Source organism: Apaloderma vittatum, unplaced genomic scaffold (genome assembly GCF_000703405.1).
Source record: "Apaloderma vittatum isolate BGI_N311 unplaced genomic scaffold, ASM70340v1 scaffold21315, whole genome shotgun sequence".
NCBI classification, from domain to species: Eukaryota; Metazoa; Chordata; class Aves; order Trogoniformes; family Trogonidae; genus Apaloderma; species Apaloderma vittatum.
This window is the reverse complement of record NW_009719074.1, coordinates 5,617-32,469: the sequence shown is the minus strand read 5'-3', so window position 1 is coordinate 32,469 and position 26,853 is coordinate 5,617. Positions and strand designations below refer to the sequence as shown.

The 26,853-nt window shown below is 47.0% G+C and overlaps 2 protein-coding genes across 2 annotated transcripts in view; one reads left to right on the top strand and one right to left on the bottom strand.

The window, feature by feature from the left end:
- Nucleotides 1-577: 577 nt before the first annotated feature.
- On the top strand, nucleotides 578-23,180 carry FANCI (Fanconi anemia, complementation group I; the record flags this gene model as incomplete). Its single annotated transcript, XM_009870507.1, has 35 exons — nucleotides 578-708; nucleotides 1,080-1,236; nucleotides 1,317-1,374; nucleotides 1,750-1,791; nucleotides 2,286-2,409; nucleotides 3,093-3,178; nucleotides 3,361-3,493; nucleotides 3,709-3,801; nucleotides 4,296-4,432; nucleotides 5,292-5,472; nucleotides 6,052-6,139; nucleotides 6,911-7,041; nucleotides 7,696-7,766; nucleotides 8,666-8,780; nucleotides 9,152-9,274; nucleotides 10,340-10,408; nucleotides 11,684-11,785; nucleotides 12,576-12,755; nucleotides 12,848-12,969; nucleotides 13,364-13,528; nucleotides 14,070-14,249; nucleotides 15,581-15,744; nucleotides 16,107-16,183; nucleotides 16,601-16,717; nucleotides 17,463-17,514; nucleotides 18,081-18,208; nucleotides 18,316-18,384; nucleotides 18,513-18,600; nucleotides 18,891-19,075; nucleotides 19,663-19,719; nucleotides 19,800-19,859; nucleotides 20,541-20,627; nucleotides 21,599-21,694; nucleotides 22,202-22,327; nucleotides 23,115-23,180. Coding segments are annotated over 35 exons (3,860 nt in total), but the record flags the coding sequence as incomplete, so codon positions are not given.
- A 380-nt stretch (nucleotides 23,181-23,560) lies between these two features.
- POLG (polymerase (DNA directed), gamma) overlaps nucleotides 23,561-26,853 on the bottom strand; it is a gene marked incomplete at its 5' end in the record, with an annotated part of 8,580 nt that continues 5,287 nt past the window's right edge. The window contains 6 exons of the mRNA XM_009870506.1: nucleotides 23,561-23,622; nucleotides 24,356-24,516; nucleotides 25,587-25,795; nucleotides 26,068-26,239; nucleotides 26,493-26,615; nucleotides 26,780-26,850. Of these exons, the coding sequence (XP_009868808.1) occupies nucleotides 23,561-23,622; nucleotides 24,356-24,516; nucleotides 25,587-25,795; nucleotides 26,068-26,239; nucleotides 26,493-26,615; nucleotides 26,780-26,850 (798 nt within the window). The remainder of the gene's footprint in view (nucleotides 23,623-24,355; nucleotides 24,517-25,586; nucleotides 25,796-26,067; nucleotides 26,240-26,492; nucleotides 26,616-26,779; nucleotides 26,851-26,853) is intronic.

Genomic DNA, 26,853 nt, shown 5'->3' with positions numbered 1-26,853 from the left:
TGATCTCCGAGCTGAGCTGCCGGGGGTGGGTGGGGAGGGGGATGTGGCCCCAGCCCAGCTGACTGCCCGTGAGCTACAGCCTGGCTGGGTGGAGGAAGGGGTCAGCACACAAGGAAGTGTCACTTTTGGTACAAACCAGCCGGTCAGGGCTGTCGCAGGGACACAAGCAGCCTGAGAACAGGTCTGGCGAAATAGTAAACCGGGCTAATGGATTTTTAATGAACCTGTTGTAAGTGAGCTTTACTTTTGGGAAGCCTGAGGTGTCTTGGAGTAGAACTGAGCAGGCCAGCTGAGTTCTAACTGCCAGGCTGATTCTTCTCAGCAATGTGACACTCCCTCATCTCCGGCAGCAGGTTGAGTGAACCACAGGATGTGATACAGGGTTGAGTGCCTCAGCTGTTTTATCCAGGAGATTCTCATTTATTGTGTTCTGTTTTTCTTTTTATAATCCGTTTTGTCTGACAGATAAAATAGGGAGTTACAATCTGGTGACAGTTTAACCTTGGTAATTTCCTGTTGTTTCGCAACATGTTGTTACTCAAGTAACTTTTTTTCCACTCTGTTTTCTCATTATAAGGCTCCCCTTGTTCCCAGCGAAGTGGTATTCTCAGGAGGCTTCAGGTTTACAAGCACTGCGTCCCACTAGTGGAGTCAGGGGACCTGCATTTGGCCCAGGTGTCTGAAATCATAGGACTGCTGATGCTGGAGGTAGAAGCTCTTTTCAGCTGTTTTCCCTGTGCTCTGATGGGTATCACTTCCTATGTAAATTGAGATACTTCACAAGGCCTCTGAGGAAAATGAGTTGTGTGATTTTCACTGCTTTTCTCTGTGTGTAAACATGATTATCTTTGAATACTTAGACTCAAACCACCAAACCTATAATTACATCAGCTTAATTTACTGCTCTGTTCTATAAGGTCAGTACAAAATAGAGGTCGTGGGGTTGAATTTTCCTTTTAGGAGAATATGTCACTGCAGAAAATGTCTTTTCCCTCCTTTTTGGTGACGGTTTGGACGTAGGTGTGGAATTCTCCTGCATACTACCTCAGGCTCTTCCATGTTGCTGTATCTTCTCGCAGGCTCGCCAGCTGCCAGGCCAAGCGTTGGCTGAGCTTGCCACCCTGTTCATTGACGTTATTAGAAGCGGCAGCCTGTCTAGTGGGAAATCCCTGGAGTTGTTTTCCACCATTCTCACTGCACTGGCCAGTTCGAAAGATAGCCTGGCTTATGGGCAAGGTAACCCCTCTCAGTTCCTTCTCCCCAGCTTGTCCTCCCTTCCTCTGGAATGAGCTGCTAAAAGACTTTTGCTTTTTCAGGTGAACTGAATGGGGAAGAGTTTAAGAAACAGCTGATAAATACCCTCTGCTCCAGCAAGTACGTACATCTCTGCCAACTCTTAGGCAGGTGGCAAAACAGTGGGTTTCATGTGGTGCTTTGAAAAAGACCTGATGAGCTGGATGTCACCATCTGTGTCCTCGTCTGTCATCTTTGAATCTGTGCGCTCTGTGACAGTGTCTTCTCTGGCTGGAAAGGCAAAGGAACACCCTGTTCTCAGATCTTGTGATAGTGTTGCGTGAACTGGTCTCAAGAAGTGCTCATTTTTGTTCCTTACTTGATATTTGTTACTGTGGGGGTTAAGGCAATTCAGAACCATTATAAGTCCAGGCAGGTTAATTATGTAAGAGGAGGGAAGGGCTGAGCAATGATTCTGCTTGCTTTCAATTTTCCCATATATTTTTGTTCTACCAGATGGGATCCCCGGAGTGTAATACATCTTGCTAATATGTTCAGGTAATTCTTTTTCCCTTCAATGTCGACGCTTTCTTGTGCTTTAGGCATATATCCATGTCCTGTTTCACACATAGTTTGGGGCAAGTACAAATGGGAGGTCTGCCCACACCAGGCAGACCAACCCCGTGGGTGGTTGGTCAGTGAACATCCACGTTGGATCCATCTGGATACAAACCAGAGCTGGGCAGGCACGCCCCGAAGAGTGGGCATGGCATCCTGCTTTCTATTCCGTGTGTAAATGAGCCCTGGCAAATGAGCACCACATTAATGAACAGGCATAATGTGGAGGGAATTCAAGCACCAAAGGTTCATGAGTATCCTGGGAGAGTGGCAGGGTGTCGAGGGATCTGTGGCAACTGCTTCTGGTGAGGACTTTGGGAGCACTCGCTGCCTGTCTGTACATGAGGACCCTTTGTCTAGTCTTGGGTTGAATCAGCGATGGGATTCGCTAGGAAATCAGTGAAAATTATTAGGCTGCATCTTTGATTCAACAGGGATATTCCATTATCTGGAGAGGAGCTGCAGTTTGTCATGGAAAAGGTGCTTAGGATGTTCTCCAAATTAGACCTGCAGGAAATTCCCCCTCTGGTCTATCAGCTGCTGCTGCTTTCTGCAAAGGTAAAAGCTAAGTATGTACCATGAGAAAAAAGTGCAGACTGAGCTATAGGCTGGATTTTGGCAGGGATTCTGATTGTTCCCCGACTGTGCTGTTGGGAGCAGGACGTCAGTATTGATTTTTTTTTTTTCTCTCTTAACTCCCTCTAGCCTGAAGAAGCTTAGTGCTCAGAGAAAGATACAGTCTTGATCTTTCTTATGGTGAAAGAAATTTACCTTTGGGAAATACGGGATGAGCACAGACCTAGCAGAAAGGATTGGCTTTTTCAGTATTCTTAAGCATGATTTTGCTCACTCTCTATGGTCTGCACGCTGTAGTAATAGCTACAGCTATTACAGTAATGCAGTGACTGTCTTCTGGGTTGTAGTTTGAAAGGCTTCCCAACTGATAATAACATAAAGGATCATTTTGAATTAATAACAACTTTAAAAAAAAAATCCAACAACGAATCAACAGAAGATCTGAGAGGTTTCGCTCCTTCCAACTCTTCAATAAGTGCAGTCAAAAGAAATAGGCAAACTAGACCAGAGTTGCTTCATCTGGAAATGAGCCACATAAGAGCTCTCCCCCACCTCAGCAATTTGTGAAGGGGAATAAAAGATGCCACGACATTCGTAACTGGTGTGGGAATTCTCTGGGGTACTGCAGGCACCTTAGCACGTTACTGTTATGTCCTGCTTTGCAGGGCAGTAAGAAGACTGTTTTAGAAGGAATCATCAGTTTTTTCAATGAGTTGGATAAGAGACAAAACGAAGAAGAGAGGGTTCCACAGTAAGTTCTTTCTCTGTCATCCCCTTTCTTTATTAACTGGGTATTTGTTGTTGCCCTGGTGCTGCCCTGGGCTCCTTAAATTTGATTTGTTAAACCTTGTACGAGTATGCCCTCCTTGATACAAAATAAATGATTTATGGCTTTGGATGGCTTGGTTTTTTTTTTTCTCATAAAACTTACAGATCAGTGGACCTTGAGGTAACCACAACACCCCTAGACCAACTCCGCCACGTGGAAGGCACCGTTATTCTCCATATTGTTTCTGTTATCAACCTGGATGAGGACCTCGGCGAGGAACTAATCAGACATCTAAAGGTACGACAAAAGTGGAGCCAGCACTGTTCGTGAAGCTGTTAAAACAGCTTTTTTAAAGCTTGACTGGTTGCCTGTAGAAGGGATTTAATAATTTTTATGATCACAGTCATGTTTGCTTTAACAAGAACTCTGACTGAAGAGAGGCATGCCCCATAGTTTCCCTGAATCTGCAGTTGAGGTAACAATCTTTCTGACTGTTGCTTGCCGTTTTCTAGACCGAGCAACAGAAGGACCCTGGTAGAGCCCTGCGTCCCTTCAGTGTGGCTCTTTTGCTGTCGGTTGCAGTAAAACACAGACTGCAAGAGCAGGTATGTGAGTGATAAGCTTGCAGAGAACTTCCATGGGTTATATGCTGCACTCCTTGTAAAGGAGAAGCAGCATGGCTAGGTGATAGTCCCATCAGAATTAGGCTCAGAATGGTTGCAGGATGCTTGTGGGGAGGCCTTTAGATCGTTGATAAGGCTGTAGTTTACTGAACACTTTAGAAAAGACCATAGAGCAATATCAGCATTTTCCAGATTCCTGTGGGTTGGTACTGTAGGATGAGAAGAAAAGCAGTGCCTTCTTTTTCTAATGCTTTGGCTCTGTGGTGGCCACCTGAAGAGCCTCTGGCAGCAAGTTACCCTCCTTGAGGCACTTAATGAGGTTGGTGTGTTTGTCCTGAGAAAGAAGTGAGTTAAGCTTTTTGGCAGGCTGTACTGGAACTTGTGCTCTGGCTGGTGCTCTTACTGGAGCATACCCAAGACTATACAGGTTCCATTTCAAAGATCATTTCCTCACACTCAACGATTTTATGTTCCAGATATTTGATTTCTTGAAAACATCAATCACAAGAAGCTGCAAGGACCTGCAGTTCCTTCAGGCCTCCAAGTTTCTGCAGGATTTGTTTCCTCAACAGTATGATGTAACCACTGTAATTCTGGAAGTGGTGAAAAATAGGTGAGTTCTTGCCCTGTGCTGCAGAACACTTCAGTGGGCTTTAGGAGGGGGAGAGTTTCAGCCTTTCTTGAATGCGCCGGGCTGCTAAATACTGCTGACTAGGTGCCAGGAGGGAAAGATGTCAAAATCCAAAGTTTTCATCCAAGTTTTATACTGGTGAATTAAAATAAGAGCAACAAAATGCAGCTGTGTAAGTCTGCCCCCTCTGCCTCAAATCTTGGCATCTGGTGGTGCAAAGGACTAAAATTGGACCCTCCCTGCTTCTTACTGGTAAAGCAGCTGATGTCAGGAGTCATGCTGTGGCTGTAGTTTTGGTCTGATCAAGGGGTGAGCAATAAGTTCACTGTTTTCTTCCCCCGCACGTGTTAGTCCTTTAAACACCCTGTGCCATAGCTCTGTGATCTGTCTCCAGCTGGGCTTTAGCTTGATGTGAGGCATTGGTCCCTTCTAAACCCTAACATTCTGTGATTCTGTGATTCCTCTTCTCTCTTCCTCTCTGACTTGAAGATCTCAGCATCACTAGGATGTTTGTGTGTCCCAGCTGTAGGTTACCATCACAGTCTCGTCAGACCTGAGCGCACCTCGTTCCCCATAGCGAGGAAAACTTTGGACTGGAGAGGGAAGTCTGATGGTTGCAGAACCAGGGCTGCGAGACGTGTTGTGCTGAGCTCCTGTCCCTCAGCCTCAAGACAGTCACAGGGCTGTGAAGGATGTCATCATCCCTGGGGTGACTGAGCATCTCTCGTTGCTGCTTAGGACCCTGGAGTGACTCCAGAAGATTTTACTTTAGACTGCTGTAACCTAAACATTTTCTGTGACTGAGTTGTTTCTTTCCTGGTCTGTTTAATGTTTTCCTCAGTGCATTTGGCTGGGACCATGTGACTCAGGGCCTGGTGGATCTTGGCTTCAGCTTAATGGAATCATATGAACCAAAAAAGCCCTTTGGAGGAAAAGTTGCTGATACCAGTTATGGCCTTTCAAAAATGCCAGCCCAGCAGGCTTGCAGACTGGGAGCGAGTATCCTGCTAGAAACATTTAAGGTAATGTATGTTTTGGGGATTTTGGGGGGGGGAGTAGGGAGGGAACTCTTCCTATTCTCTCTTGGTATATGGTGTCAAAACTTTGCCCACTGTATCCATCATGAGTGTCTTACAAACCACGCTACTTTCCTGTTTGTCCTTGTCCAGCTGGAAGAGACCATCCTCATAAAGCCCTAATCCGAATCTGTTCCAGCTATGTGACGTTTGTCTAATCCCTATTTCTAATCCCCAGTTTCTAAGAAACTGACAAGAAAATAGAGAAATTCAGAGATACAAAGAAAATCTGTCAGACGTGGGATTGACACCAGCATGGAGTGGTAAACTTGTATCCCACAGACCCTTTGACTCGTTTTGTTCCAAGTGTGTGTGTGTGCCTCTCTGATGTGCTAGTTCTGATCGGCCTGGAATGAAATCTGAATTGATCTGTTTCAGTTTAGCTGAAAGGGGACTTTGGACAACCAGTCCCAGCTTACCTGTCAGATCTGGATTTGCTTTATATTGCATGAGGCCTGTGCTGTGAGGTAGAGGAATATCTTAAATTAGGTTTTGATTTTTATTTGTTGTTCTTTCTCATTTCAGGTTCATGAGCCCATCAGAAGTGATATTCTTGAGCAGGTCCTGAACAGAGTCCTCACAAAAACAGTGTCTCCTGTCAGCCACTTCATAGGTAACAGGAAAAAGAGAGAAATGTATCCTGAGGACACTCAGAATGTAGCTTCTCAGAACAAGTTATAGAATCACAAAATTGTTTGGGTTGGAAGGAAGGTTTAAAGAAAAGCCATCTAGTCCAACCACTAGTCCCTGCACTGAGCAGGGCCTCCAGAGCTGGACACGGCACTGCAGGTGGCGTCTCACGAGAGCAGACTGGAGGGGCCGAATCCCCTCCCTCCACCTGCTGGCCACGCTTCTTTTGATGGAGCCCAGGATATGGCTGGCTTGCTCAAGTTCCTACTGAAGTGACCTGAAGCCAAGAATATCAGTTGTCCCTTCCCCTCTTACCGAGGTGTCAGCTGCATCAGGTTACCTTATGTTCATCACAGGTAAAAAACACGTTTGCAGGCAGTTGCCATGGAGGAGCTAACATACAGAACGTTAGTATCAGTCAGTAACTTGTTACAGGTTCCCAGCCTTGTCTTCCTCCTCGTCCTTGGGCAGGTCCTTGGGACCTGCTGGAGCTGCCGAGATGCCTGTGCTGTGGCCTCTTCTCTTATACCTCAGTGCCCTCTGGTGGGGTGAGGCCCTTCAGCCAGGTTGTGAGCATTTTACACTTTGTGCCTGCAGCAGAGCTCAGATTTTCCAAACTCATCCTATCACAACCTCTCTTTGTAATGAATGGGCTTTGATTATCCTGTAACTGTTAGCTCTGTAGACATTTTTTTGCTCAGACCTTTCGGCCACTCTTGGCAGCAGCTGCTCCTTTTGTCCTTTTGTTTTTCAGCCTTGCTGTCGAATATTGTTGTGTCTGCTCCTCTTGTGCTTCAGACTTCGTCCTCCAAAGTCACAGAGATGTTTGACAAGTTGTCCTTTCTGCCCATCGACACAGTGCAAGGGCTCCTCCGGGCAGTACAGGTAAAGCTTTCCGTTCCTCCATGAATATCCGTGCTAGTTTAGTTCCAATGACAGCTCTAGGCCACAATTATATGCGTGATTTAATAACCTTCCTCGTAAAATAAACCCTCATACTCTGCTGTAGGTTGTTCGATGTAGCATGGAACTGTTCTTCAAGCATGGATTTGCATGTGCCCTCTAGCAAAAAGCATATGGTGCAGTCTCGCGTGGTACCGAAACTGCTCCATGCTGACCTCTCATCTGGAAGATGCCCAGATGCTGCACACTGTAGAAAACTATGTACATGGTGTTTAGCTGAACAGCTGTAGCTGTCATGTTGATTTTTCTCATTCCAAGCTCCATGTCAGGATTTCTCTTTGCCTGGGCTGAGATATTGCCCTGGCGTTAAACTTTTACCTCCTTTGTCTCATCCGGAGATAACAGTTCTTTTCCCAAACCTTCTCACTGTGTCCTCACTAACCTGCTAAGGTGTCTCATTGCTACAGCTCTCTGGGTTTCTTTTTATATGATTTTAAAATGTTTTGGTTCTCCTGCTGTACTGACGACAGTATTAGAAATGCAGGGCCAGATGGGCCTGAGGAAGATGAGCTCAGATGCCCCAAGGGCTTGGCACGTGTTAGTGCTTTTCTCTCCAAAGTCTGTCTTCCTTTCCAGCCTCTGCTCAAAGTCAGCATGTCAGTGAGGGACTCCCTGATACTTGGTCTCCAAAAAGCAATCTTTTCCAGGTAAGCGGGGAAAGGTATTCTTTGAAAAGATTTCTACAAGTCATTTATGTTTCTGGAGCAGAAGCATTTTTTTGTTTGTTTTGGCTAAATGTCTTCTTACTGTGGTCTTCCCATAAATACAGGAACATGTCGTACCCCTTTAGCCTAGGACTGTAATACAGTCACAGCTCTACTGAACTGAGACACAGATCCCAGCCCCCAGCTGAACGGGCTTTGGAAATTCAGAAAGCTGTTGGGAACTCTGAATGCATAGACAGAATTCAAACCAATTCCAACATATGCCTACACAGCTGAGTACATCCAGATGCGAGGGAGAGTCTGGAAGGAACTACTGCCACTATCCCTCTGGTTCCTTACGAGGTGGTAGAGCAGCAGGCTTGTTTTGGTACTGCTTTGAGCAAGCCATCCCACCTTCTTCATAATGCTGTGATTGTAGATGAGATTTTGTTGGGCAGTGAATGGTTATGAATACAGAATTCTTAATTAGGATTATTATTCAAGGCAAGGGACTTGGTCTTGGAAATGACCTGGGGTTTCAGTGAGCGAAGCGGAACACCAGCTTTTTGTGAGGAATTTTCCAACTCTGAGCTCTGTGAGACTCCCATTCCACTTTTCAGGGGACATTTAACACTTGAGTCTTGGCTTGGGGCTCTCCCTCAGTGTGAGCATTGCAAGGACAGAAAGGAAATTGAATGTAGTGAGCGGCAAGGGAGTTCCCAGCAAACTGCCAAGCTCTTAACTACTTGGGCCTGTGCTGCCCTCTTGGGGAGTACAGTTCTACTGGGCCCAGTCACTATACTTATGGACCCTTTTTAATTGCTGAGTTGGTCTTGTATTTCCTTTTGAGCTTCTTGCTTTTATTTTTCCTTATGCTTCTCTTTTCTCCCCCTCTCTCATAGGCATCTCAATGCTCGTAAAGCTGCAGTTGCTGGCTTTTTGCTTCTGTTAAGAAATTTTAAGGTTCTGGGCAGCTTGTCCTCTTCCCAGTGCAGCCAGGCCATCGGTGCCACTCAGGTAAGTGCTGTTCTGCTGGATGTGGACCTATGAGACAGTCGCATGTTTAATATGCACTGTTTGAAACAACTCAAGAGTGGAGAGTTTCCCCAAAATTCAAGTATCATTTCAGTAAGGATTAGTCCTGGGAGGAATGCTCAGTGTGCAAAGAGAAGCCAGCCTAGAGACGTTGCTTCTCAGAGTCAGTCTTTCTTACAGCACCAGTGTTCTGGGGAGCGTTCACTCTGCTCTGTGATGGCGATAAAGAGCCTGGCAGCACACTGAGGACCATTTCAGTGATTGTTTAGGGGCCAGACTCCTTATCGCCTCGCTTCTGTGTTGGCATATTTGGGAATTGTAAGCAGTATAACATGACTAATATTCCCTCTCAGGTCCAGGCAGATGTTCATGCCTGCTATAATTCTGCAGCTAATGAGGCCTTCTGCCTTGAAATCCTGGGCAGCCTGAGGCAGTGTTTGAGCCAGCAAGCGGATGTTCGACTCATGTTATACGAGGTAAACACAGTTTCTTCAATCTCCTTTTAAACAACCACTAGCTCTTCTGTAGTCTGATTCTGCTCTAGCCCAAGGTAAATATTGTGGAAAACAACCTATCACCTCAGTTGTGTTCTTCATGGGACAAGTACCAAGAGTGGGAGTTTTTTTCTTTCCAATCCTTCTGCTTCTTTTTATTCTGGACCATAACAAGCCCGAAGACACGTTGATGTATCTTCCTTATCTCACACGTTGCTTAAGAGCAAAAATGCAACAAAGCCTCTCTTCCTGTGGTGTGGCCTAGGAGATGGGAAGCATATTTGATGCCCAGAGAGGAGTAGGATAACAGGCACTGGATAAATGCAGAGCTGCAGGGAGTAGACTCCAAGAAAAAACCCTGACTGGAGAGTAAGGGGAAACTTCCTCAGAGACTGCATCAATCTTTTCTCCTCTTCCTTTTGCAAGTTTCCATAAGGGCTTTTCTGCCCCTTAGACTTCTTGTGACAAATGGCCTAACGTGAAGAGCCATTTTTGGGTGTGTATCTTAGCTCCTGGTGTACCACCTTGAGAAAAAAAAAACCACTCAGGTCAGAGATATTTTTTTTTGTTTGTTTCCTTCTTGACTTGGTTGGACTGACCTTTGGTAAGCCGAAAGTTTTGGGAGTGTTCGTCACTGTTGCTGTAAGACTTGTGCGTGCTTTATCCGTCCACCGATAGGATGAAGGATTTTTTGCCTCCTACAGTTTCCCCACCGTCTTGTTTTGCCTTTGAAGAAGATTTCACAGTTTGAAGTTGGATCTAGTGCTAGTGTTAAATAGCAGTGAAAGTCACTCTGGGCTTGGTGCCACCGCTGCTAGGGAGATACATCTTGTGAGAGGGCCCCTGGGAGGAAATTCATGCCCTTTCTGATTCATACCTTCTTTCTGTGGTGCCTTTGCAGGTATGGGGTTTGACACTGAGCACATTGTTACTTCCTCACAGTTCCTCGCGGTGCCAAAGGGTCATCGCTGTCTTGTGACGCCAACTTATTTTGCATGTGGTTCTTTTTCTGTGTGGTGTAAGTCAACCTGTCCTTCCCACCTTCAGGGTTTTTATGATGTCCTTCGCAGGAATTCCCAGCTGGCCAGCTCTATCATGGAAATGCTCCTGTCCCAGGTATGGTACTGCTGCCTGGTGTGGCTGCAGAGTCTCTAAGAATTCTGCACTGCAACCAGTACAGCAAGCGATTCAGTTAAATATTGGGCAAATAGTTCTCCCTTACGTTGGAAACATGTTTTAAAGTGCTGTAGCACTTTTCTAAGGAGGTGTTCAAATCCCTGCTGTGCTGGGAGAGCAGACTAGGTAAGCGTCTGGAGACAGGTTCATATCCTGTCACAGGAAGAGAAAGGAGCTCTTGGAGCCCTTTCCAACCCTTCAGTTCTGAGATGCTGCGAGAAGTGTGAACCCAGAGAAGTGCTTGGTGTGCTCCCTGTTCCTCAGCAGTGCACAGCACTTACCCTCCCATACTTCCCCAAGGATATGTGTTGACACAGTAATTATTATTGCTATCCTCCCATCGGGACAATACCCAAGTCCATGTAGGATCTGGGAGGATTAACTCGTCCCCCAACGGTGTTGCTCATGGCAACAAGACAATCACATTTCCTCAATCCATTGGACAGGCTGTGCTTTCTTTGAGACAAGTAATTTTCTTCCCTTTAATCACCCGTAGAGTTCATGCTGACTAATTCCAGCTTCCCCATGACAGTATAGGGTCTGAGAAAGGAACATGAACAGAACCGAGGCAGCTTTTGGGTAGCAGTGGGCACTTAATGGGCACTTGGTGCAAATGTACAAAATTTTATAGCATCATAGAACTATAGAATCGTTTAGGTTGGAAAAGAATGTATAACTTTCCCTGCTGGGTTCTGATTCTATATCACTATTCAGAGCGATTCTCCTTCGTGTGGTGTGCCAAACAGCCAGGAGTTGGTGCAAGCGTGGTCTTTCCTAGATTTGTGTAGTGCCAAGTGTAGCCTCCATAACCATGGGCACCCTTAGGCCAGGAATCTGGGTGCCATCCCAGGGCTGAGCACTTGGTGCGAGTCACGGGCAGCAGAAGCAGTTACTTTTCCTCGCTGCTTAAAGGATGAGTAGCGCCACAGGTGAAGTACAAGCGATGTTGCACGTTGAGGCAACGCAGCAGCAAATGGTCAGAGAAACTTGTTTTAGGGCACTGACGTGGCCTGGCTGAGAGGTACATAAGCAACTCAAGCGGGGATTTTCAGTTACTAATAGAACAGATGACGTGGCTCATGTACATGTACAATCTCATTATTACAGTGCCAGTTTTCACTGGAGTATAAAGATTATCGTATTCTGTTTTCAAACAACCTAAGAAGCTCAGTTACCAAGTAACAGGTTATTTCTATTTCTTGTTTCCTGTGACAGATAAAGCAGTATTACTTGCCCCAGCCAGACCTCCTGCCTCCACTGAAACTTGAGGGATGCATTATGGCTCAAGGAGATCAAATCTTTCTGCAAGAACCACTGGTAAGAGCTACAAGGGCTGGCCACAGCTGCAAGCTCGTCTGCTCCACAGCCTTTTAGTTGTGCTGCCACAGGAACTGAATACCTTGTGTTCCCTCAGCCTCTTCTAGCCTGGAGCAATTATTTTAATGACAGTAGAGCTGGGCATCTCACCCCTGTCTCAGGCTGTCTATTAGAGCTCTGCTAGCATAGTGGTTATGGGCAAAATTCTCTAGGAATAGTGTAGTTCTGTTATCCTCTGTTGAGCTCACCCTGGGGTTCCCCCCCCACCCCTTCAACTTAATTCCACACAAAACAGTCATTCCCTGTGTGTGTAGCAGGGGGAACAATCTGCCCTTTGCTTTTGCTCCTTTGAAGTTGTTGGAGATGATACCTCAATGTTTCACTGGATTTCCAAGGGAACAAATTCATATTAATAACTTTGTTTTCCCCTAAGGAAGCTTCTGTGCTGTGCTGCAATAGCACACCCGGGAGGGGAGCAAACACTTCAGCTCGAGTGAGAGCCCTTTTGGAAATTCCCTTTCTGTCTTCAGCAGTCGAGGGAGCTGGGTTGAGGGAGCAGCGGAAGTTAAGTCTTTACATCCCAGAAAACATTGAAGTTAGAACTGGGGAGCTGTGTGTAGGATTATAGACCTTCTCATTCTGGGAATGAAGCATAGTCTCAAGACTCATGTGACCTTCCGAAGGCCACTATGGCTCTTTGCATCCAACTGGAATAGTCTGGCCTGTGTCTGCTTCTGCCAGTGACCTCGAGCTCGCAGGCTGAGTGTGAATGTGTGGCTGCTTCCTCCAGGCCCATCTGCTCTGCTGTATCCAGCACTGTCTCGCCTGGTATAAAAGCACTGTGCGTGTATGCCAAGGAGCTGAAGATGAGGAGGAGGAGGAGGATGTGGGATTTGAGCAAAACTTTGAAGATATGCTGGAATCTGTCACACAACGAATGATCAAGAGCGAGTTGGAAGACTTTGAACTGGTAAATCAGATTTTCAGTTTGACTCAGTGGAAGAAGACACTGAGTTCTTGTCAGGTTTGAAAAGCTTTTTCACTTGTTTCCTTACCTCTTAGGATAAATCAGCAGATTTTTCTCCCTCTTCTGGTGTCGGTGTAAAGAATAACATCTATGCCATTCAGGTGATGGGGATCTGTGAGGTCCTGATTGAGTACAGTTTCAACATAGGACATTTCAGGTAAAACAACAAATCTTACCCTCCAGCACAAGCTGTGCTTTGCCGTGCCCAGCTCTTTGGAGTACAGCCTCGTTGCAAGTGTAGGATAATAGCGCCCAGACAGAATCAGAATGGTATCTTTGGAGTGAGTGCCTTGTGACACAGCAATTACAGAACCTTGGGGCGTGTCTTCCTGTTGCATGTCGTGTTGTGGCAGATGGGATGTGACATTTTGTAGAAGAGCAGGTCAAGGAGGAATGGGTGAGGTATACACTGTCGGGGAGGCGAGGAGATGTCATAGGTCATGGTTTTATCATTTAGAAAGTGTCGTGGTGTAATTTGGCAACTGGAGCTTCAAATGAGAACCTATAAGACTGGATTTTCTCCATTAATGCTTTCTACTATTATACTGCAGTAAGAACAAGTTTGAGGATGTCCTAGGCCTGTTTGCTTGTTACAACAAACTCTCTGAAATCCTGAAGGAGAAAGCTGGAAAGAACAAATCTAGCTTGGGCAACAAAACTGCACGGAGCTTCCTGTCCATGGGTTTTATATCTACTCTGCTCACAGCTCTGTTCAGGTGAGAAGCTGACACATCTGGAGTAGCTTTAGGGACTATTCACAAGCTGCTTTTGTGGTGTCTGTGCTGGATGTCTCGTGCACTGCACGCGCAGTGCATGCATTTTCATTTCTGTACAAAGCATGCGTGGTAACAGCACTTGTCTGGAGACCATCATAGTCTAGGCAGGAAGCAGAGATGTGCCACTCCTGGCATTGACAAAGCAGCTTTCCTGGACCTCGCCTGTGACTTGTAAGACCTCGGAGAGTCTCTGCTCTTCCAGACCTGGGCCATTTCCCAGACAACAAAGACCAGTGTTTAATCTCCAGTCCTTTATGGAACAGAGACAGACATCAATTCAAACTGTGTCTGTCAGTGTATTTGGAAAAGCTGGTGGAACTCTATCCTCTGAGTGTTCACTAAAAGCTGTCAAAACAAATGGTCTTTTTCACCCTGAATTCAGCTAATGGTTTTATTTGTAAATGCATATTTAGATTTTGAATCTTGCAGGGCACCCCTGCTTTCTCAGTGCACCCTCTGAGAGTGCTCTTGATTTTTTCAGAGACAATGCCCAAAGCCATGAGGAGAGCCTGGCTGTTCTGCGCTCCAGCACAGAGTTTCTGCACTATGCTGTCAGTGTAGCTCTGCAGAAGGTGCAGCAGCTGGAGGAAACAGGACAGACTGATGGACCAGATGGACAAAATCCTGAGAAGATGTTTCAGAACCTCTGCAAAATCACGCGGTGAGTCAGTGTGACACGTGAAGAAATCAACCCTAAAAGGCAGTAATGTATTTTGGGTGGTTTTTTTGATTCTCAGGTAGGGTTTTGAAAGAAGAATGCAGTCTATAACAGTTTCCAGCAGTTATTATTACTGGGTTGAGATCATTGCCTTTCTTTGCTCCTGAGAAATCAAGTGGAAGCACTACAGTTTCTGTGCCAGAGTAAGTGATACAGCTCTAATAATGCTACTCGGCCTGGAAGAACCAAACACCATCAAACTCTCATTTTCAGCCTCTTTCTGACTTCCAGTTCATCACTCATTGTCACAGAGGAGATAGGATGGTTACAGGCTGGAATCTTGAGGCCTCTGGGATGCAACAAAGTTAAAATTCACTTCTAGCTACAGTACAGAACAGATCTAAGAAGGACACAAGCTTTAGAAGACTTTTGTTTAGGACTTTTGCAAGATGCTCGGAGACATTCATGCGTCTAATCCTTTGGAAATCCAAGAATGTTAAGCATGTAAATGTCTTTTGGGATCTAGGTCATATCTGCATGGGGTCTTTTCAAATCCCAGCCAGCAGAGAGCACAAAATGCAAATTACCCCTGCCATGAATAATGCCTGTTTTGTGTCTCGCTCGAAATAATAGAGGCTATTTTTGTTACAGTCATTAGGACTACATGTGAGCTACATGTTTTGCGTGATTGGACATTGAAATAGAATAAGATCATCTGTGCAGGCAACAGAACTAATGAGAAGGAAGGAAGGGGAACAAAAAAGGGAAGAAGTGGGCTTAGGGGAGCCAGAAAAAGATGTTTGCCCACAAATAAAAAAGTGTCCTTTGAGCCAAACAACTTTGCTTTCTTCAAAGGTTTTCACTTTGCTTTGCTGCCTTTACCTTTCTGATTTTATTTATGTAGAGCCCTATAGTGATATCTGACATTTCACAGATTCAAACTGCCAAGAGAAAAGCTCTTTTTGTCACTGAGAGATTTGACACCGGTGGTCAGTGTTTGGGTAGTCTGAGACAGAGGGAAAGCCGAGTGGAAGAAATAAGTGTATAAAGATGGTCTTGAAATGGGATTGGAAGGTCCCTTGGCACCTGGAAAGAATTAAATTATTTAGCTGTGCAGGAAAATGCAGTAGCTGTTTTGCTGTCAATGAAACAAAATCTTTTTAAAAATGGATCTCTTCTCCCTCCACTTTCCTACAGGAAAAAGACCTTCCAATTTAGTTATGTTAAAAATACGATCCTAGGAGTAGAATCTGTGATTAGCCCTGTTCTAGTTCTTGCACGATGCAGCCAGCTTTACTGGAGCATGTGATGTTAACTCGTCTCCCATCCTTTAGGGTTCTGCTTTGGAGATACACTTTGATTCCCACTGTTGTTGAAGAGCCAGGGAAGAAGAAGGGCAAAAGCATTTCACTTCTGTGCTTGGAAGGTTTGCTGCGGATCTTCAACATGGTGCAGCAGCAGTACGCTGCCAGGATCCCCCAGTTTCTACAAGCCCTGGGTACGCACATGGCGCAGTTCTGCTCTGGTTTCTGCCCTGTGTGGGGAGAGAGGGGTCTAATTTTTGTCCCTCAGTAGCAAGGTGGGCTTAGCAGCATTGATTTTCCCACCAGAGGCCAGTTCCAGAGATGCCTTCGCCTGCTTTTACAGAGCTTTCAGCGTGTCAGCAGAGGATAGGTGGGGTCTGATATAACATTTGTCTCTTTAAGTTTGCCTTTAACACATTTTTGTGCTCACCACGGTTTTGCAGTCTGTATGCCTCCTCTAGCTGTGAGCAGTTGCAGTCTTTCCCACTTTTGGAAATAAATCCTGTATTCTGCTCTTGGCATTTAGCTTTTTTCTGCACCTCTCTGTCTCTGCCAGATATTACTGATGGTGACGCAGAAGAAGCGGATATTAATGTTACAGAGAAAGCTGCCTTCCAGATCCGACAGTTTCAGGTAAGTACCACTGTGTGCTGCAAGTGTTCCAAAGCACTGGTTTTTTTGGCAGAAGATGCTGCTAGCTCTCTCTTGCTTGACCACAGGACTGAGTATGTGATGGCAACTCTGACACTGATTCCCTGGCAGTTTAGAAAAGTTTCTGATCCATAAGGAAACCTTCTTCAGGGTGCTGTGCAGAGCTGGATTGAGGTGCACATGTATTTAGAGAGTCACACTGAGTCATATGCAGGCTTCTATGTAAGCACTCATAACAAAAAACGACACTTGCTCTTTAGAAGAGTCCTCTTTTTATATTCTTTGTCATTCTCCTTGTTGCCAATTCCTATATCTGCTTCAGCTGGTTATTTGCTTCCTAAAATGGCCCTGCAACAAGCACGCACACTCAGAGAGTCTGTCTTTCCTTCCCACAATCAGAGGTCCCTGGTGAACCAGCTCAGCAGCACTGAGGATGACTTCAACTCCAAGGAAACGCAGTCACTTGTCGCGGTTCTCTCCGCTTTGTCCAAGCTCCTGGATCCGGCCTCTCAGGAGGTACTTCACAGCCTTCACGGGGCGGCAGGGATCGGTGTCGTAGCCACAGGCGTGGGAAGAAAATGATCAGATTGGGTTGACATCTGAGGGCTCTGACGTGTGTGTGTGTTCTGCCTTCTCCTGCAGACCACGCTGGGGCACAGGGACAGGTTTGTTACGTTATCAAGCACACTCTTACCACACATCTGAGAGGACAGTTAGGAACAAGTTGTCTTCCCACCCAACTCGTGCACGTTCTGATCCTGCCGTCGGCACTTTGAGTCAGAAGCACTTGTTTACCTGAGCCAGGGATTCCTAACAGAGCCTGCCTGTGGTGTGGCTTCCACGTGGGAATGGAGCCAAAAAAGGCCAGCAGTCCTGTGACCAGTCTAAACTGGCTGAGTGCCTAATTCCTTCCATGTGAGGAGATATTTTCTAAAGTGCCACAATTTTACAAGCTAGAGTCTGCACTAAAAGCATGCCGGAAGTCTGCATTCATCATTTACCTTAAATTAAATGGAGCTGTTACTCTGTCCAAGGGAATGTAGAGTCATTCCCCCATCCTGGGTCTCAGTTGTTCACTTGTTAGTAGGTTAAGTGTCCATTGTGGAAAGTCAGAGATTGTGGCTGGGTGCCTTTCTGCCAGAAAGGGACTCTGCTTATCTCCCTTTGCTGTGATTAATTGTCTTGATTTATTATTTTGATGATGATGATGATGCTTGGAATTCTGCTTCAAAGTCGTGATTCCTTTTCTCTTTTCATACAGTTCCTTCAATTCCTCACTTGGACTGTCAAAGTTTGCAAAGAAAACACTCTTGGTAAGCTTTGAGGAGCGTGTTTAGATGTAATGTGTCATGTCCTTAGAAACTCTGCTGTTGTCTGTCCTGATTTTACCTCTTTGCTACAGATACATTCAGGTCTCGTTCTGTGGCAGATTGCCACAACAGTGTGGTTATTAGCACGAGTATTAAGGAAGAAATTCCATCTCTATAAATGTTAGCGTTAGTGAAGAAAGAGAAGCCACTTCCTTGACTTCTCTCATTTGTTATTTAGCACATGTGTTGCTCAAATCTGAATTTATACTCTGGAAAGATATTACTCGCGATTACAGAGTTTGTATTGCGCTTCCTCAGTGCTGCTGGTCGTTCTTCTATGAGCCAAGGGCTCCAGCGTGCCATATTTATGGGATGCCGGTGTTGTACACTCTGCTTTTGTAAGTGGTAATTTGATGGGATATTCACTTGCTGTTTATCATTTCTGGCCGTGCAGACTGTTAAATCTGTAGTGAGTCTGAGACTTTCCCTCACTGGATGTCTGATGTTCCTAAATAGCTAGGGGAGCTCTGCACCTGGTAATGTGTTGTTTCCTTTTCCTGGCCCCACAGAGGATATCACTTGCTGCAAGGGCTTGCTGTCTCTGCTCTTCAGTCTCCACGTTCTGTACAAGAGTCCTGTCAGTCTGCTGCGTGAGCTCGCACAAGACATCCACGCTTGCCTGAGAGACATAGATGAGGTATGATGGAAAACTCTTCATCGCTTTGTGCTGTCATCTCTGGCACAAAGTATGTGACAGCAGCTCAAGTTTTACTCACTAGAATTTGTTTTCTTTCCTCCAACCAGGACATAGAAGTGGAGAGCCAGTCCCATTTTGCCATAGTGAATGCCAAGACTGCAGCTCCTACTGTCTGTGTGAGTCAAAATAGTGTATATTGAACAACCTGTGGTGTCCAGGGCTACACCGCTACAAGTGGCTTGTAGATTCCTGTTGTGCCAAACTCCTCCAAGAACCTCTTTTGTTATTGGTGTTTCTGTCTTAGCTACTTGTTCTGGGTCAGGTGGACAAGGTCCTTGAAGAGGTGGATTGGGTTATCAAGAAACTCACCAGCCTGGGATCAGACACATCAGGTAATAAAAGTGTTCCACTTCTTACTGCTACATCTTTTTAAAAACCAGATGAAGATAGCAAAAAGATATTCTGAGGTTTTGAGGTAGCATCATCTGAGGACAGACTAAACTCTCCCTTGAGCTGGTTCAACATCAGCAACGTAAGAGGAAGCGTTGCCACAAAATCCCTCCAGTGATGGTTTTGCCTGGTGCTTTCTGCAGCAGACGCAAAGGTGGCTTTTTGTGCCTCCCACCTGCATAACTGGATCCGTTAGACACACATTCACCAGGTATTCATCTCTTTCTTCTAGAAGACTCTTCTCAGGCATCAAACCAAACCCAGGCTCTGGAGAAAGGTGTAATTCTGCAGCTGGGAACTCTAGTGACAGTTTTTCATGAGCTGGTGCAGACAGCACTCCCAGCGGGGAGCTGTGTGGACACGCTGCTGAGAAGCCTCAGCAAGACATACGCAATTCTCACCTCCCTCATCAAACATGTGAGTGTTGCTTTGCTGACAGTGGGCTGGCTGGGATCTAAAAACTTTTCTCCCCATCTGCTCCACTAAGCTCACAGTGACCCCTGGCAGGAGCCACACTCAGGACTGGGCTCTTGATCTCTTGCAGGAGTGAGTCCTTATTCTGTTGGTTTTCACGCCCTCAATTTCGTGACCTTTCTGCAGCAGTGACAGTCATACAAAAGGAAGGCTGCTCTCTGGCTGAATTTGGCTGCGCATGGCTTGGAGTGGCTCTTTCCAGGGTGTCTTGTAGGTCCCTCTGTGTGCAGTGGTGCTCTTGCAGCGCTCAGCAAGCCTGCGCTTGCCACTCATTCCTGTCTAAGGCTTGAAGCCGGGGGTAGAGGAGAACTGGACCGTGAGAATAGGCCAGTGGAACTCGTTTGAGACAAGGTGGTGAATTCCTTTAGCTCTCTCACAGCTCTGGAATGCAGACACGGCATTTGGGATATAGCAAGCCACTGGGGGAGGATAGTTCTTGCAAATCCTCCCCTTCCCACTGTGCCAGGAGACAAGCTGCTTTGAGCCCTACCTGGAAACATAGAAGAAACTCTCTTATGTTTCCCTTGCAGTATATCCAGGTTTGCCACAGCACCTCGAATACGATTCCAGGAAGGCTAGAAAAGCTGGTGAGTGTGAGCAAATTGCTGGAGGAAACAGCTCATTGCCTTGTGCTAAAAGTAACGACAACCTCTCTGCTCCTTTGCAGGTGAAGCTCTCAGGTTCCCATTTAACCCCACAGTGTTACTCGTTCATTACTTATGTACAGGTAAGGCGTAAATTAACTGGCAAAATCACAGTCAGTCTGCCTGGTGTGGAGCGCCGTATCAGCTGCAGTACGTGGGCACCCTTGGGGATTATTAATCTTCTTGACATGACTTCCTTCTCTTGTAGTTCGAGCCTTACTTTGTCAAATACTAGCATAAAAAATTTCAGCGCCATTAGGACCGAGCATACCGATTTCTGCTTGAGTAGGGAAGGAGGAATGTTTGGGGACCTGGTTTGTAGCTGTGAGGTTTTTAAGATGAGATTACTACTGCTGTTAACCACACCAGCAAATAAAAGTCAGCACCACTGCAGTCACCCCACTGTAAAGTAACGTGGGTGCCCAAGATGGCAATGCTGGAGGTGGGATTTAGCTGCTTGGAGGAACTTCAGCGGGGGCCACAGAAATTGTACCACAGACGTGGCATACTGGGGAGGGTGCAGGGGTGTGCAGAGCTACCACTCCTGAGGACTTCTCACACATACATATTTCTCAATGTACAAATTACAAAATTTGTGGGTTTTTTTCCTTTTTTTTGAGAATACTCCCAATTCCATCCTTCTTGTATCACTGCCTTTCTGCCATCTAGCTAATAATGCTATTAGCTGCCCAGACTTCTCTGGCCTTACCTTGCCTCTTCCTTGCCTACCCTCTAATGCCACGTCTTTTGGTGTCCTCCTTCAGAACATCCACAGCGAAAGCTTAAGCATTGCAGAAGAGAAGAAAAAGAAGAAGAAAGAGGATGAAGCTGCTGCAGTCTCCACAGTCATGGTAAGATTGACTCACTCCCTGTTAGAACGTGTGCTGTTTTTGAACTTGGGATCATGCTTCAAGGCTTGTATTACCTGGTAGCTTCTTAGAGATCACGAGTGACAAATTGTCCATTGTGCCTTTAAGTAAAAATCAAATTTATTCTACCTTAACTTCAGAGAAAAGCCTAAAAAAAATATAAATCCCAAGCAAACAAAAAACCAACCAAAAAAAAGCCGTCTTCAGTAACTGCAGCCTAAAAGCTCACAGACATGATATAAAGGTCAAGTCTGGATAGGTTGTCTTCTCTGGTATTTTATCACTTGGGAGGAGATATGAAATTACAGAAATGAGCTAACTTACGGGAACCAATACTGCACTCTGTTTAAGTGTGCCTTAATTTTATCTCAGTACTGAAGTAGTGGATTCCACTAAAGTAAGGCAGTTGACAGTGACTGGATGATTTGGTTGGGAGCAAGTGAGCAGGCTGGCAGCTTCCTGGTCTTCCATGTTGTTTGTTGGTGCTCCCCACCAGCATTTCTTTTGTCTCTTCACTTGTCCCAGGGTTTAAAAGCCATGAGTATGCTCTGGCTGTTCCCCGAGTCGATGGAAATGGGCTGAAATGCTGTGTGTCCTTTTACCACCCTCTCACCTTAGGGAACGAACACGACGGGGGGTAAACAGGGCAAAGATGCGGTGAACCAGCAACGTGTGCATTGCCGGGACGTGTGTGCTGCCTTTGCAGAGCTGGAGCTGAGAAAGTTTTGCTTTTATGGCCAAGACAATAGATGGGAGAGCCTCCCTGCAGAACTGTTGCAGGAGTCAATTTAAAACCAGTGACAAACTGGCAGGACTTGCTGGGGCAGGAGTGGTACGGAGCAAGGCTACTGCAGACGCTTTTCTAAAGTAGGAGCATTGCTGTTTTCATGTCATGCTACAGAGTCATTGTTCACTTCCAAATGTGACCTACCACCCTCCTTTCTCCATTTCAGGCTAAGGTGCTGCGGAAGACCAAGCCAATCCCAAACCTGATTTTTGCAATAGAGCAATATGAGAAGTTCCTTATCCTTCTCTCCAAGAAATCAAAGGTAGTGTACAGCAGAGTTCTTCCGTGACCTGAACTCAGCAGAACAGTGGGCTCAACGGCATGGTGGAGGACTAGTGCTGGTCCACCTTTCGGTCTTTATTAATGCTCAAATTAGGAAGGCATGAGGACCTCACACCTCTTTCAGCCTTTGCCCATCACTATTGAATTGCTGTCACGCTGAGAGCAGCTGGTGTCAATGGCAGAGCTGCCTGTGACCTCACCACGTGTGGTTTCACCTGTTCCCTAAGCATAAGATAAATATACTACGATGAGGTACTACATGGGAGTGAGAGTAACTGCTAATCACTTGGCTTTCAGGAAGATATAAATGGGCCACTGGACTGCACAGGGCAGGTGCTTTTCCACCTACCTTTTGCTTCAGTCCTGCATTGTTACTGTGATGGACTTAATCCCAGGGCTGTGCAAAGGACTGGGCAGGATAGAAAACTAAACCAAGATGTCAGTGGAATCATGTCCTCTCTCCCTTGTTTCACCTTGGTTGCTGCAGGTGAACTTGATGCAATATATGAAGCTGAGCACCTCCCGGGACTTCCGCATCAACGCATCCATGCTGGACAGCACGTTGCAGGAGCATAACACAGAGGATGCCGAAAATGAGCCAGATAACGACCAGGTCAGAAGTCATTCAGCTGTTTTTACCAACAGGTTTCCCTCTCTTTTAAGGCCAACCGTGAAATTAGGAGAGTTTGTCTTCCCTAGGCCAGCTCTCACTTTAATACCAAGCTGACACAAAGGAATGAAATTAGTCTGGTTAACATCCCGTACACTCCAGCCCTCTGCCATGAGTGACCTTTATTTCCATGCACCAGTTGTCTCTACCTCTGGTCTTAGGGAAGTGAGACTGCTCTTAAGGCTTTGTTGTTTGTCTCAGCAAGCAGAAAGGCCTATCAGCATTACTTCTGAGGATCAGACCTTTGCAGCACAATGCAAAGTGGTTTTGTATCCAGGTCAACTTTTGTAGATAAGTATCTGGCAGGGTAAACTCCAGAAAGCATCGTTCTCCTCAGACTTATCTCTTCTACTAGATAATGCTGGTGAAGGTGGCCCAACCTGTGCTGGATAAAAAAAAAAAACAATCCCAAACCATTTACTTGATGATTGTCCAGGTTTTTATTGGTGCTCTTGTCCATATTTTCCTGAGTGTTTCAACAAGCAAAACAGTCCTTGTCCTGTGCCACTGCTAACCAGTGGTCTAAGTTCCAGCATGAATTTGGGGGATCCACAGGGAAAGTCTCAGCGGGTGAGAGGAGTCACATGTTCAGGTCCTTTTGTTAGGCAGGAAAACAAAGAGCTAAATCCTGCTCTGCACATCTGGTTTCCTGCATTAGTAAACATTCGTTAGACTGGTCACACAAAACCAATCACACTCTGTGCTGCTACTCTCTCCCTTCCCTCTCCAGAACAGCACAGCAGAGCAGACAGATGAGAACCAGGAACCCAAAAAGAAGAGACGGCGAAAAAAATAAAGCTGAGATTGCACTGTTGCCTCCTCCTACCACATCTGTTCTGCAGTAGGCTCGCCTTGGTCTTGGAAGAACTGCACGTACGGAGGCGATGGTTTGTTCTTTCTCTTGCCAAACACCTAGGACTTCTGCCTTCATGCCCACAGGTGCGCAAGCAGCAACTGTGGCCCCCGTATCAGGTTTTAACAGCTGGCTGCTGCCCTTGGAATAGCCTCTGCTATTTGAATTTGCTGCTGTCAAAACCTTCCCCTGAAACATCCCTTCTTAGAGCAGAAAGGAAACGGAGTGACCAGGATCAGTCCCTGCCAAAAGATCTTCTGAAAGGACAGACAGGCTCTGGCGCGCAATCCGGGGACAACTGTCATTCTGGCACTCTAGCGTCATCATTTCTTCTCCAGAGAACCTTTGGTTATTTCAATTAGCTGATATATATCCAGTGCTTCTCCTGGAAGACAATGGGACAATCAGTTCACTGTGTGCTGCGGTACACTCGGAAACCACGTAATTTAAGAGTGACGGTCTTGATTTGCTTGTTGAGAATGCGTAGCACAAAAAAGCCCTTAAATTGTTATTCAAACTTGTGTGCTGACACAAACGCACCAGTGGGAAGCTGGAAACATGAGCTCTTCTGCCTCGGAGCTGAAGCTCACTCCTGTGTGGGGCTCCTGAGAGGCAGAGAGGTGAAAGCTTCCTCTGGCAAGGCCAGTTTTGCTGTTACACTTTTGCTGATCCTGATGCAGCACGCTTGGTTAATTTGCCTTGTTCTTGGTGAAAAGATAAGCACCCTTTTTGCCCACAGAACACAAATCCTGTTTCTAAAAGCACCTTCCACCTGTAAGACTCCTAATAAAGGTTACCTAAGGGCAGAGTGACTGATGTGTTCAATGGCTGGGAGAACAAACATGAGGTTCTCCTCATCTGGGTAAAGGCTGAGGAGGAGCTGTTCAAAGCAGCTCCCAGCCAAGGGCTGAATGTTTGCTCGCAGCAATCAGCAGGCTATAACGAGCGTGGAGAGGACAGCTCTAGGCCTGGGGAGTGTTGGGGAAGAACACAGCAATGCCCAGGCTGTTCTCTGTGCCGCGCTAAGGAGGAGCAGGGAAGGAGCAGAAGCCTGAGGTGGGGGAGGCTCCTGCAGAGGGAGTTACAAGGGAGGCTAAACTTGCACGGACACCACTCACCTTGAGGGATGCCGTACTTCTTCTCCATCCCGGTTGGATTTGATGGTGTCACACAGTTCATGGTCACCTCTTTCCTTAAACACTGGTCAATATCCACTGCACTGAAGAAAGCCACCGACTGCGGCAGATCCTGGAGGCCCAGTTTGTAGGCAAACATGCACCTAGAAGAACAAGAGGCCAGGTGGGATGGTCCTACACCTCACCCTTAGCTTTGTCACACCTGGCTCTCACCAGCCACAGCTTCACAAAACACCAGCCATCCCCAACAAGCTGCTCTGTGCCCCGTCCCTCCGCAGCTGGAAGCCCAAGGTGCTTTTTTTTTAAGTACTGAGTATAGCAGGAGGTTCAAGTATTGCTAAAGTAGCTGTGGAAGGAACAGAGTAACAGTACATTGAGCCTCCTCGGAAGAAAAGAAGAACCCAGCCCTCCACTGCCCACTAATCCTCCCAGGCAGAGCAGATGCTGGATTTTCCCAGCAGGAAGCCCTGTGCTCGCAGGAGCCAGCACAAAAGCACGAATGTTGGGGCGTCCACCCCCGCTGTGCCTGCCACACTGGCATGGAAAGGCTGTTTGCTGTATCCCTGCTTCAGCACAGGAGAAAACAGCTCGGCTTTGGCCGGCTCCTGAATAACCACAGTGCCAGGAAGGGGATTTGGCAAAACCAAAGCCGGACTGAAAGGAGCCCTTTGAGGTCAGAAGCTCTCTAGGCTGAGCTTCACTTTGCATGGGGCAGGGAAGCAACAGGAATGTGCTGCACAAGGGGAAACAGCATGGGCAGCAAAGACAACAGGCCATGCCCCTCGCTGTCCCCTGAAGGCAGTGGGGACGCGAGGGACGGGGACAGCTTCAGGCTCCTGCTGCTTGATCAAGCTCAAGGGCTGCTGCCACACGACAGCCGCAAACCTGAGGAACAGGAAGGGCAACGTGCTCGCAGCCCAGCTGAACCAATCAGCCCCATCTCTACAGGAGCCAAAAGCTGACGATATTCCCCTCCTACCAGCACATGGAAATCGCAGCCGAGCTCCATTTTTAGCCACCCAAGTCATGCGTGGTGGAACTGCAACGTCCAGCACTGCCAACTTCCCTTAAGCAGGAGAAAACTGCTCTGCGCCAGCTCGCTGCAGGCAAAGCTGACGCCTTCGCTGTCAGCACAGCCCCTAGAGCTGGCCCTGTCCCACCCCAGAGGCCCTGGTACTTGTCCCCAGGAGACACCACAGCCACCACGTCTCACCTCGTGAGGAGGTTGGTGATCTGTAGGGCGAGGGCTGCCCGGTAGCGATCTTGCTCCTGGACAAGGTAGCGCACCTCGTCGTGGATGCTGATGCAGAAGCGCCCCTTGATGTCAAACTCCTCGAAGAGCCACTTCATAGCAACCAGCATGAGGTGCAGATAGTCAACAGCCGAGCTCTGCACCACCCAGTTCACTCTGCTGGTCAGAAACTGGTGAAAGGAAACACAGATGGATGCTAAGAGACCATTGGGCTCCAGGGCTTGGTCCCAATACAGGAGAGCTCCTGGGAGAAGTCTCGTAAAAATTTGGGGTTGCTGGGTTTTTCCTAATGGCATCCAGATAAAAAAAAGAGGCAATGGGTTTCCTGCATGGCTCTAAGAGCCTACTGGGTCTGCAGCATCTAAGAAGGGTTGACCAGGGAGTTGCTGTTTTGGAGAAGACAAGCAAAGCTGAGAGCTCAGAAGCAGAGCTGCCTCCTTACCTCCCCCTTGGCCACGGCGGGCTCCAGGGCCCTGCTGATGTGACAGCCCAGCACCGGGGTCTGTGGGGTGGGGGATAGGGCGATGCTCTCCAGCTTGTTGAACATCTCGGACTCGGTGCCTCCAGCCCAGACTCGCTGGTCCACCACATTCCACCACTTCTTCCTCCGGGATCTGGAAGGGCAAAGGGAAGGTTTGCTGGAAGCATGGAAAGAGGCTATTAGAGAACTTCAAATGCTCCCTCCCAGTTTGGGGCAGCCTTCTGCAGCTAACTGCCCACTGGGAGAGACAGACCGCTCCCAGATCAAACCTAGGGGAGAAGAGAGGGAGGACTGGGACTACCCTGCCCCATCTCCCTTCTCTGCCTGTGGCCCGCAGGGCAGCAGCTCCAATGCCACCACAGCTGTGCAAGGTCAGAGCATCTCACCTTTTCATGGCTTCTCTCTGTAGCTGCTGGACATCCTGGGCTGACACCGATCCATCCTCTGCCCTGTCCACAGCCAGGTCCAACTCCTTCACCAGCCACTCCCCCTCCTCGGAGAGATGAAACCTGGAAGGGAGAGTGACTCACGCCCAGGTCCTGTAGGACACTGCCACCATCCCCATCCCTGCTCACCCTTCAACCCTTGTTGGGTTGACAGTTGGAGTAGATGATCTTAGAAGTCTTTTCCAACCTTAAGGATTCTACGATTCACCTCCCCGGGCAGTACCCACCTCCGGACACCCTTGGTGACTGCGTACATCTGCTGAGCCTTCTCGCGCGCCTGCTGCTGCCTCAGCCGATGGGT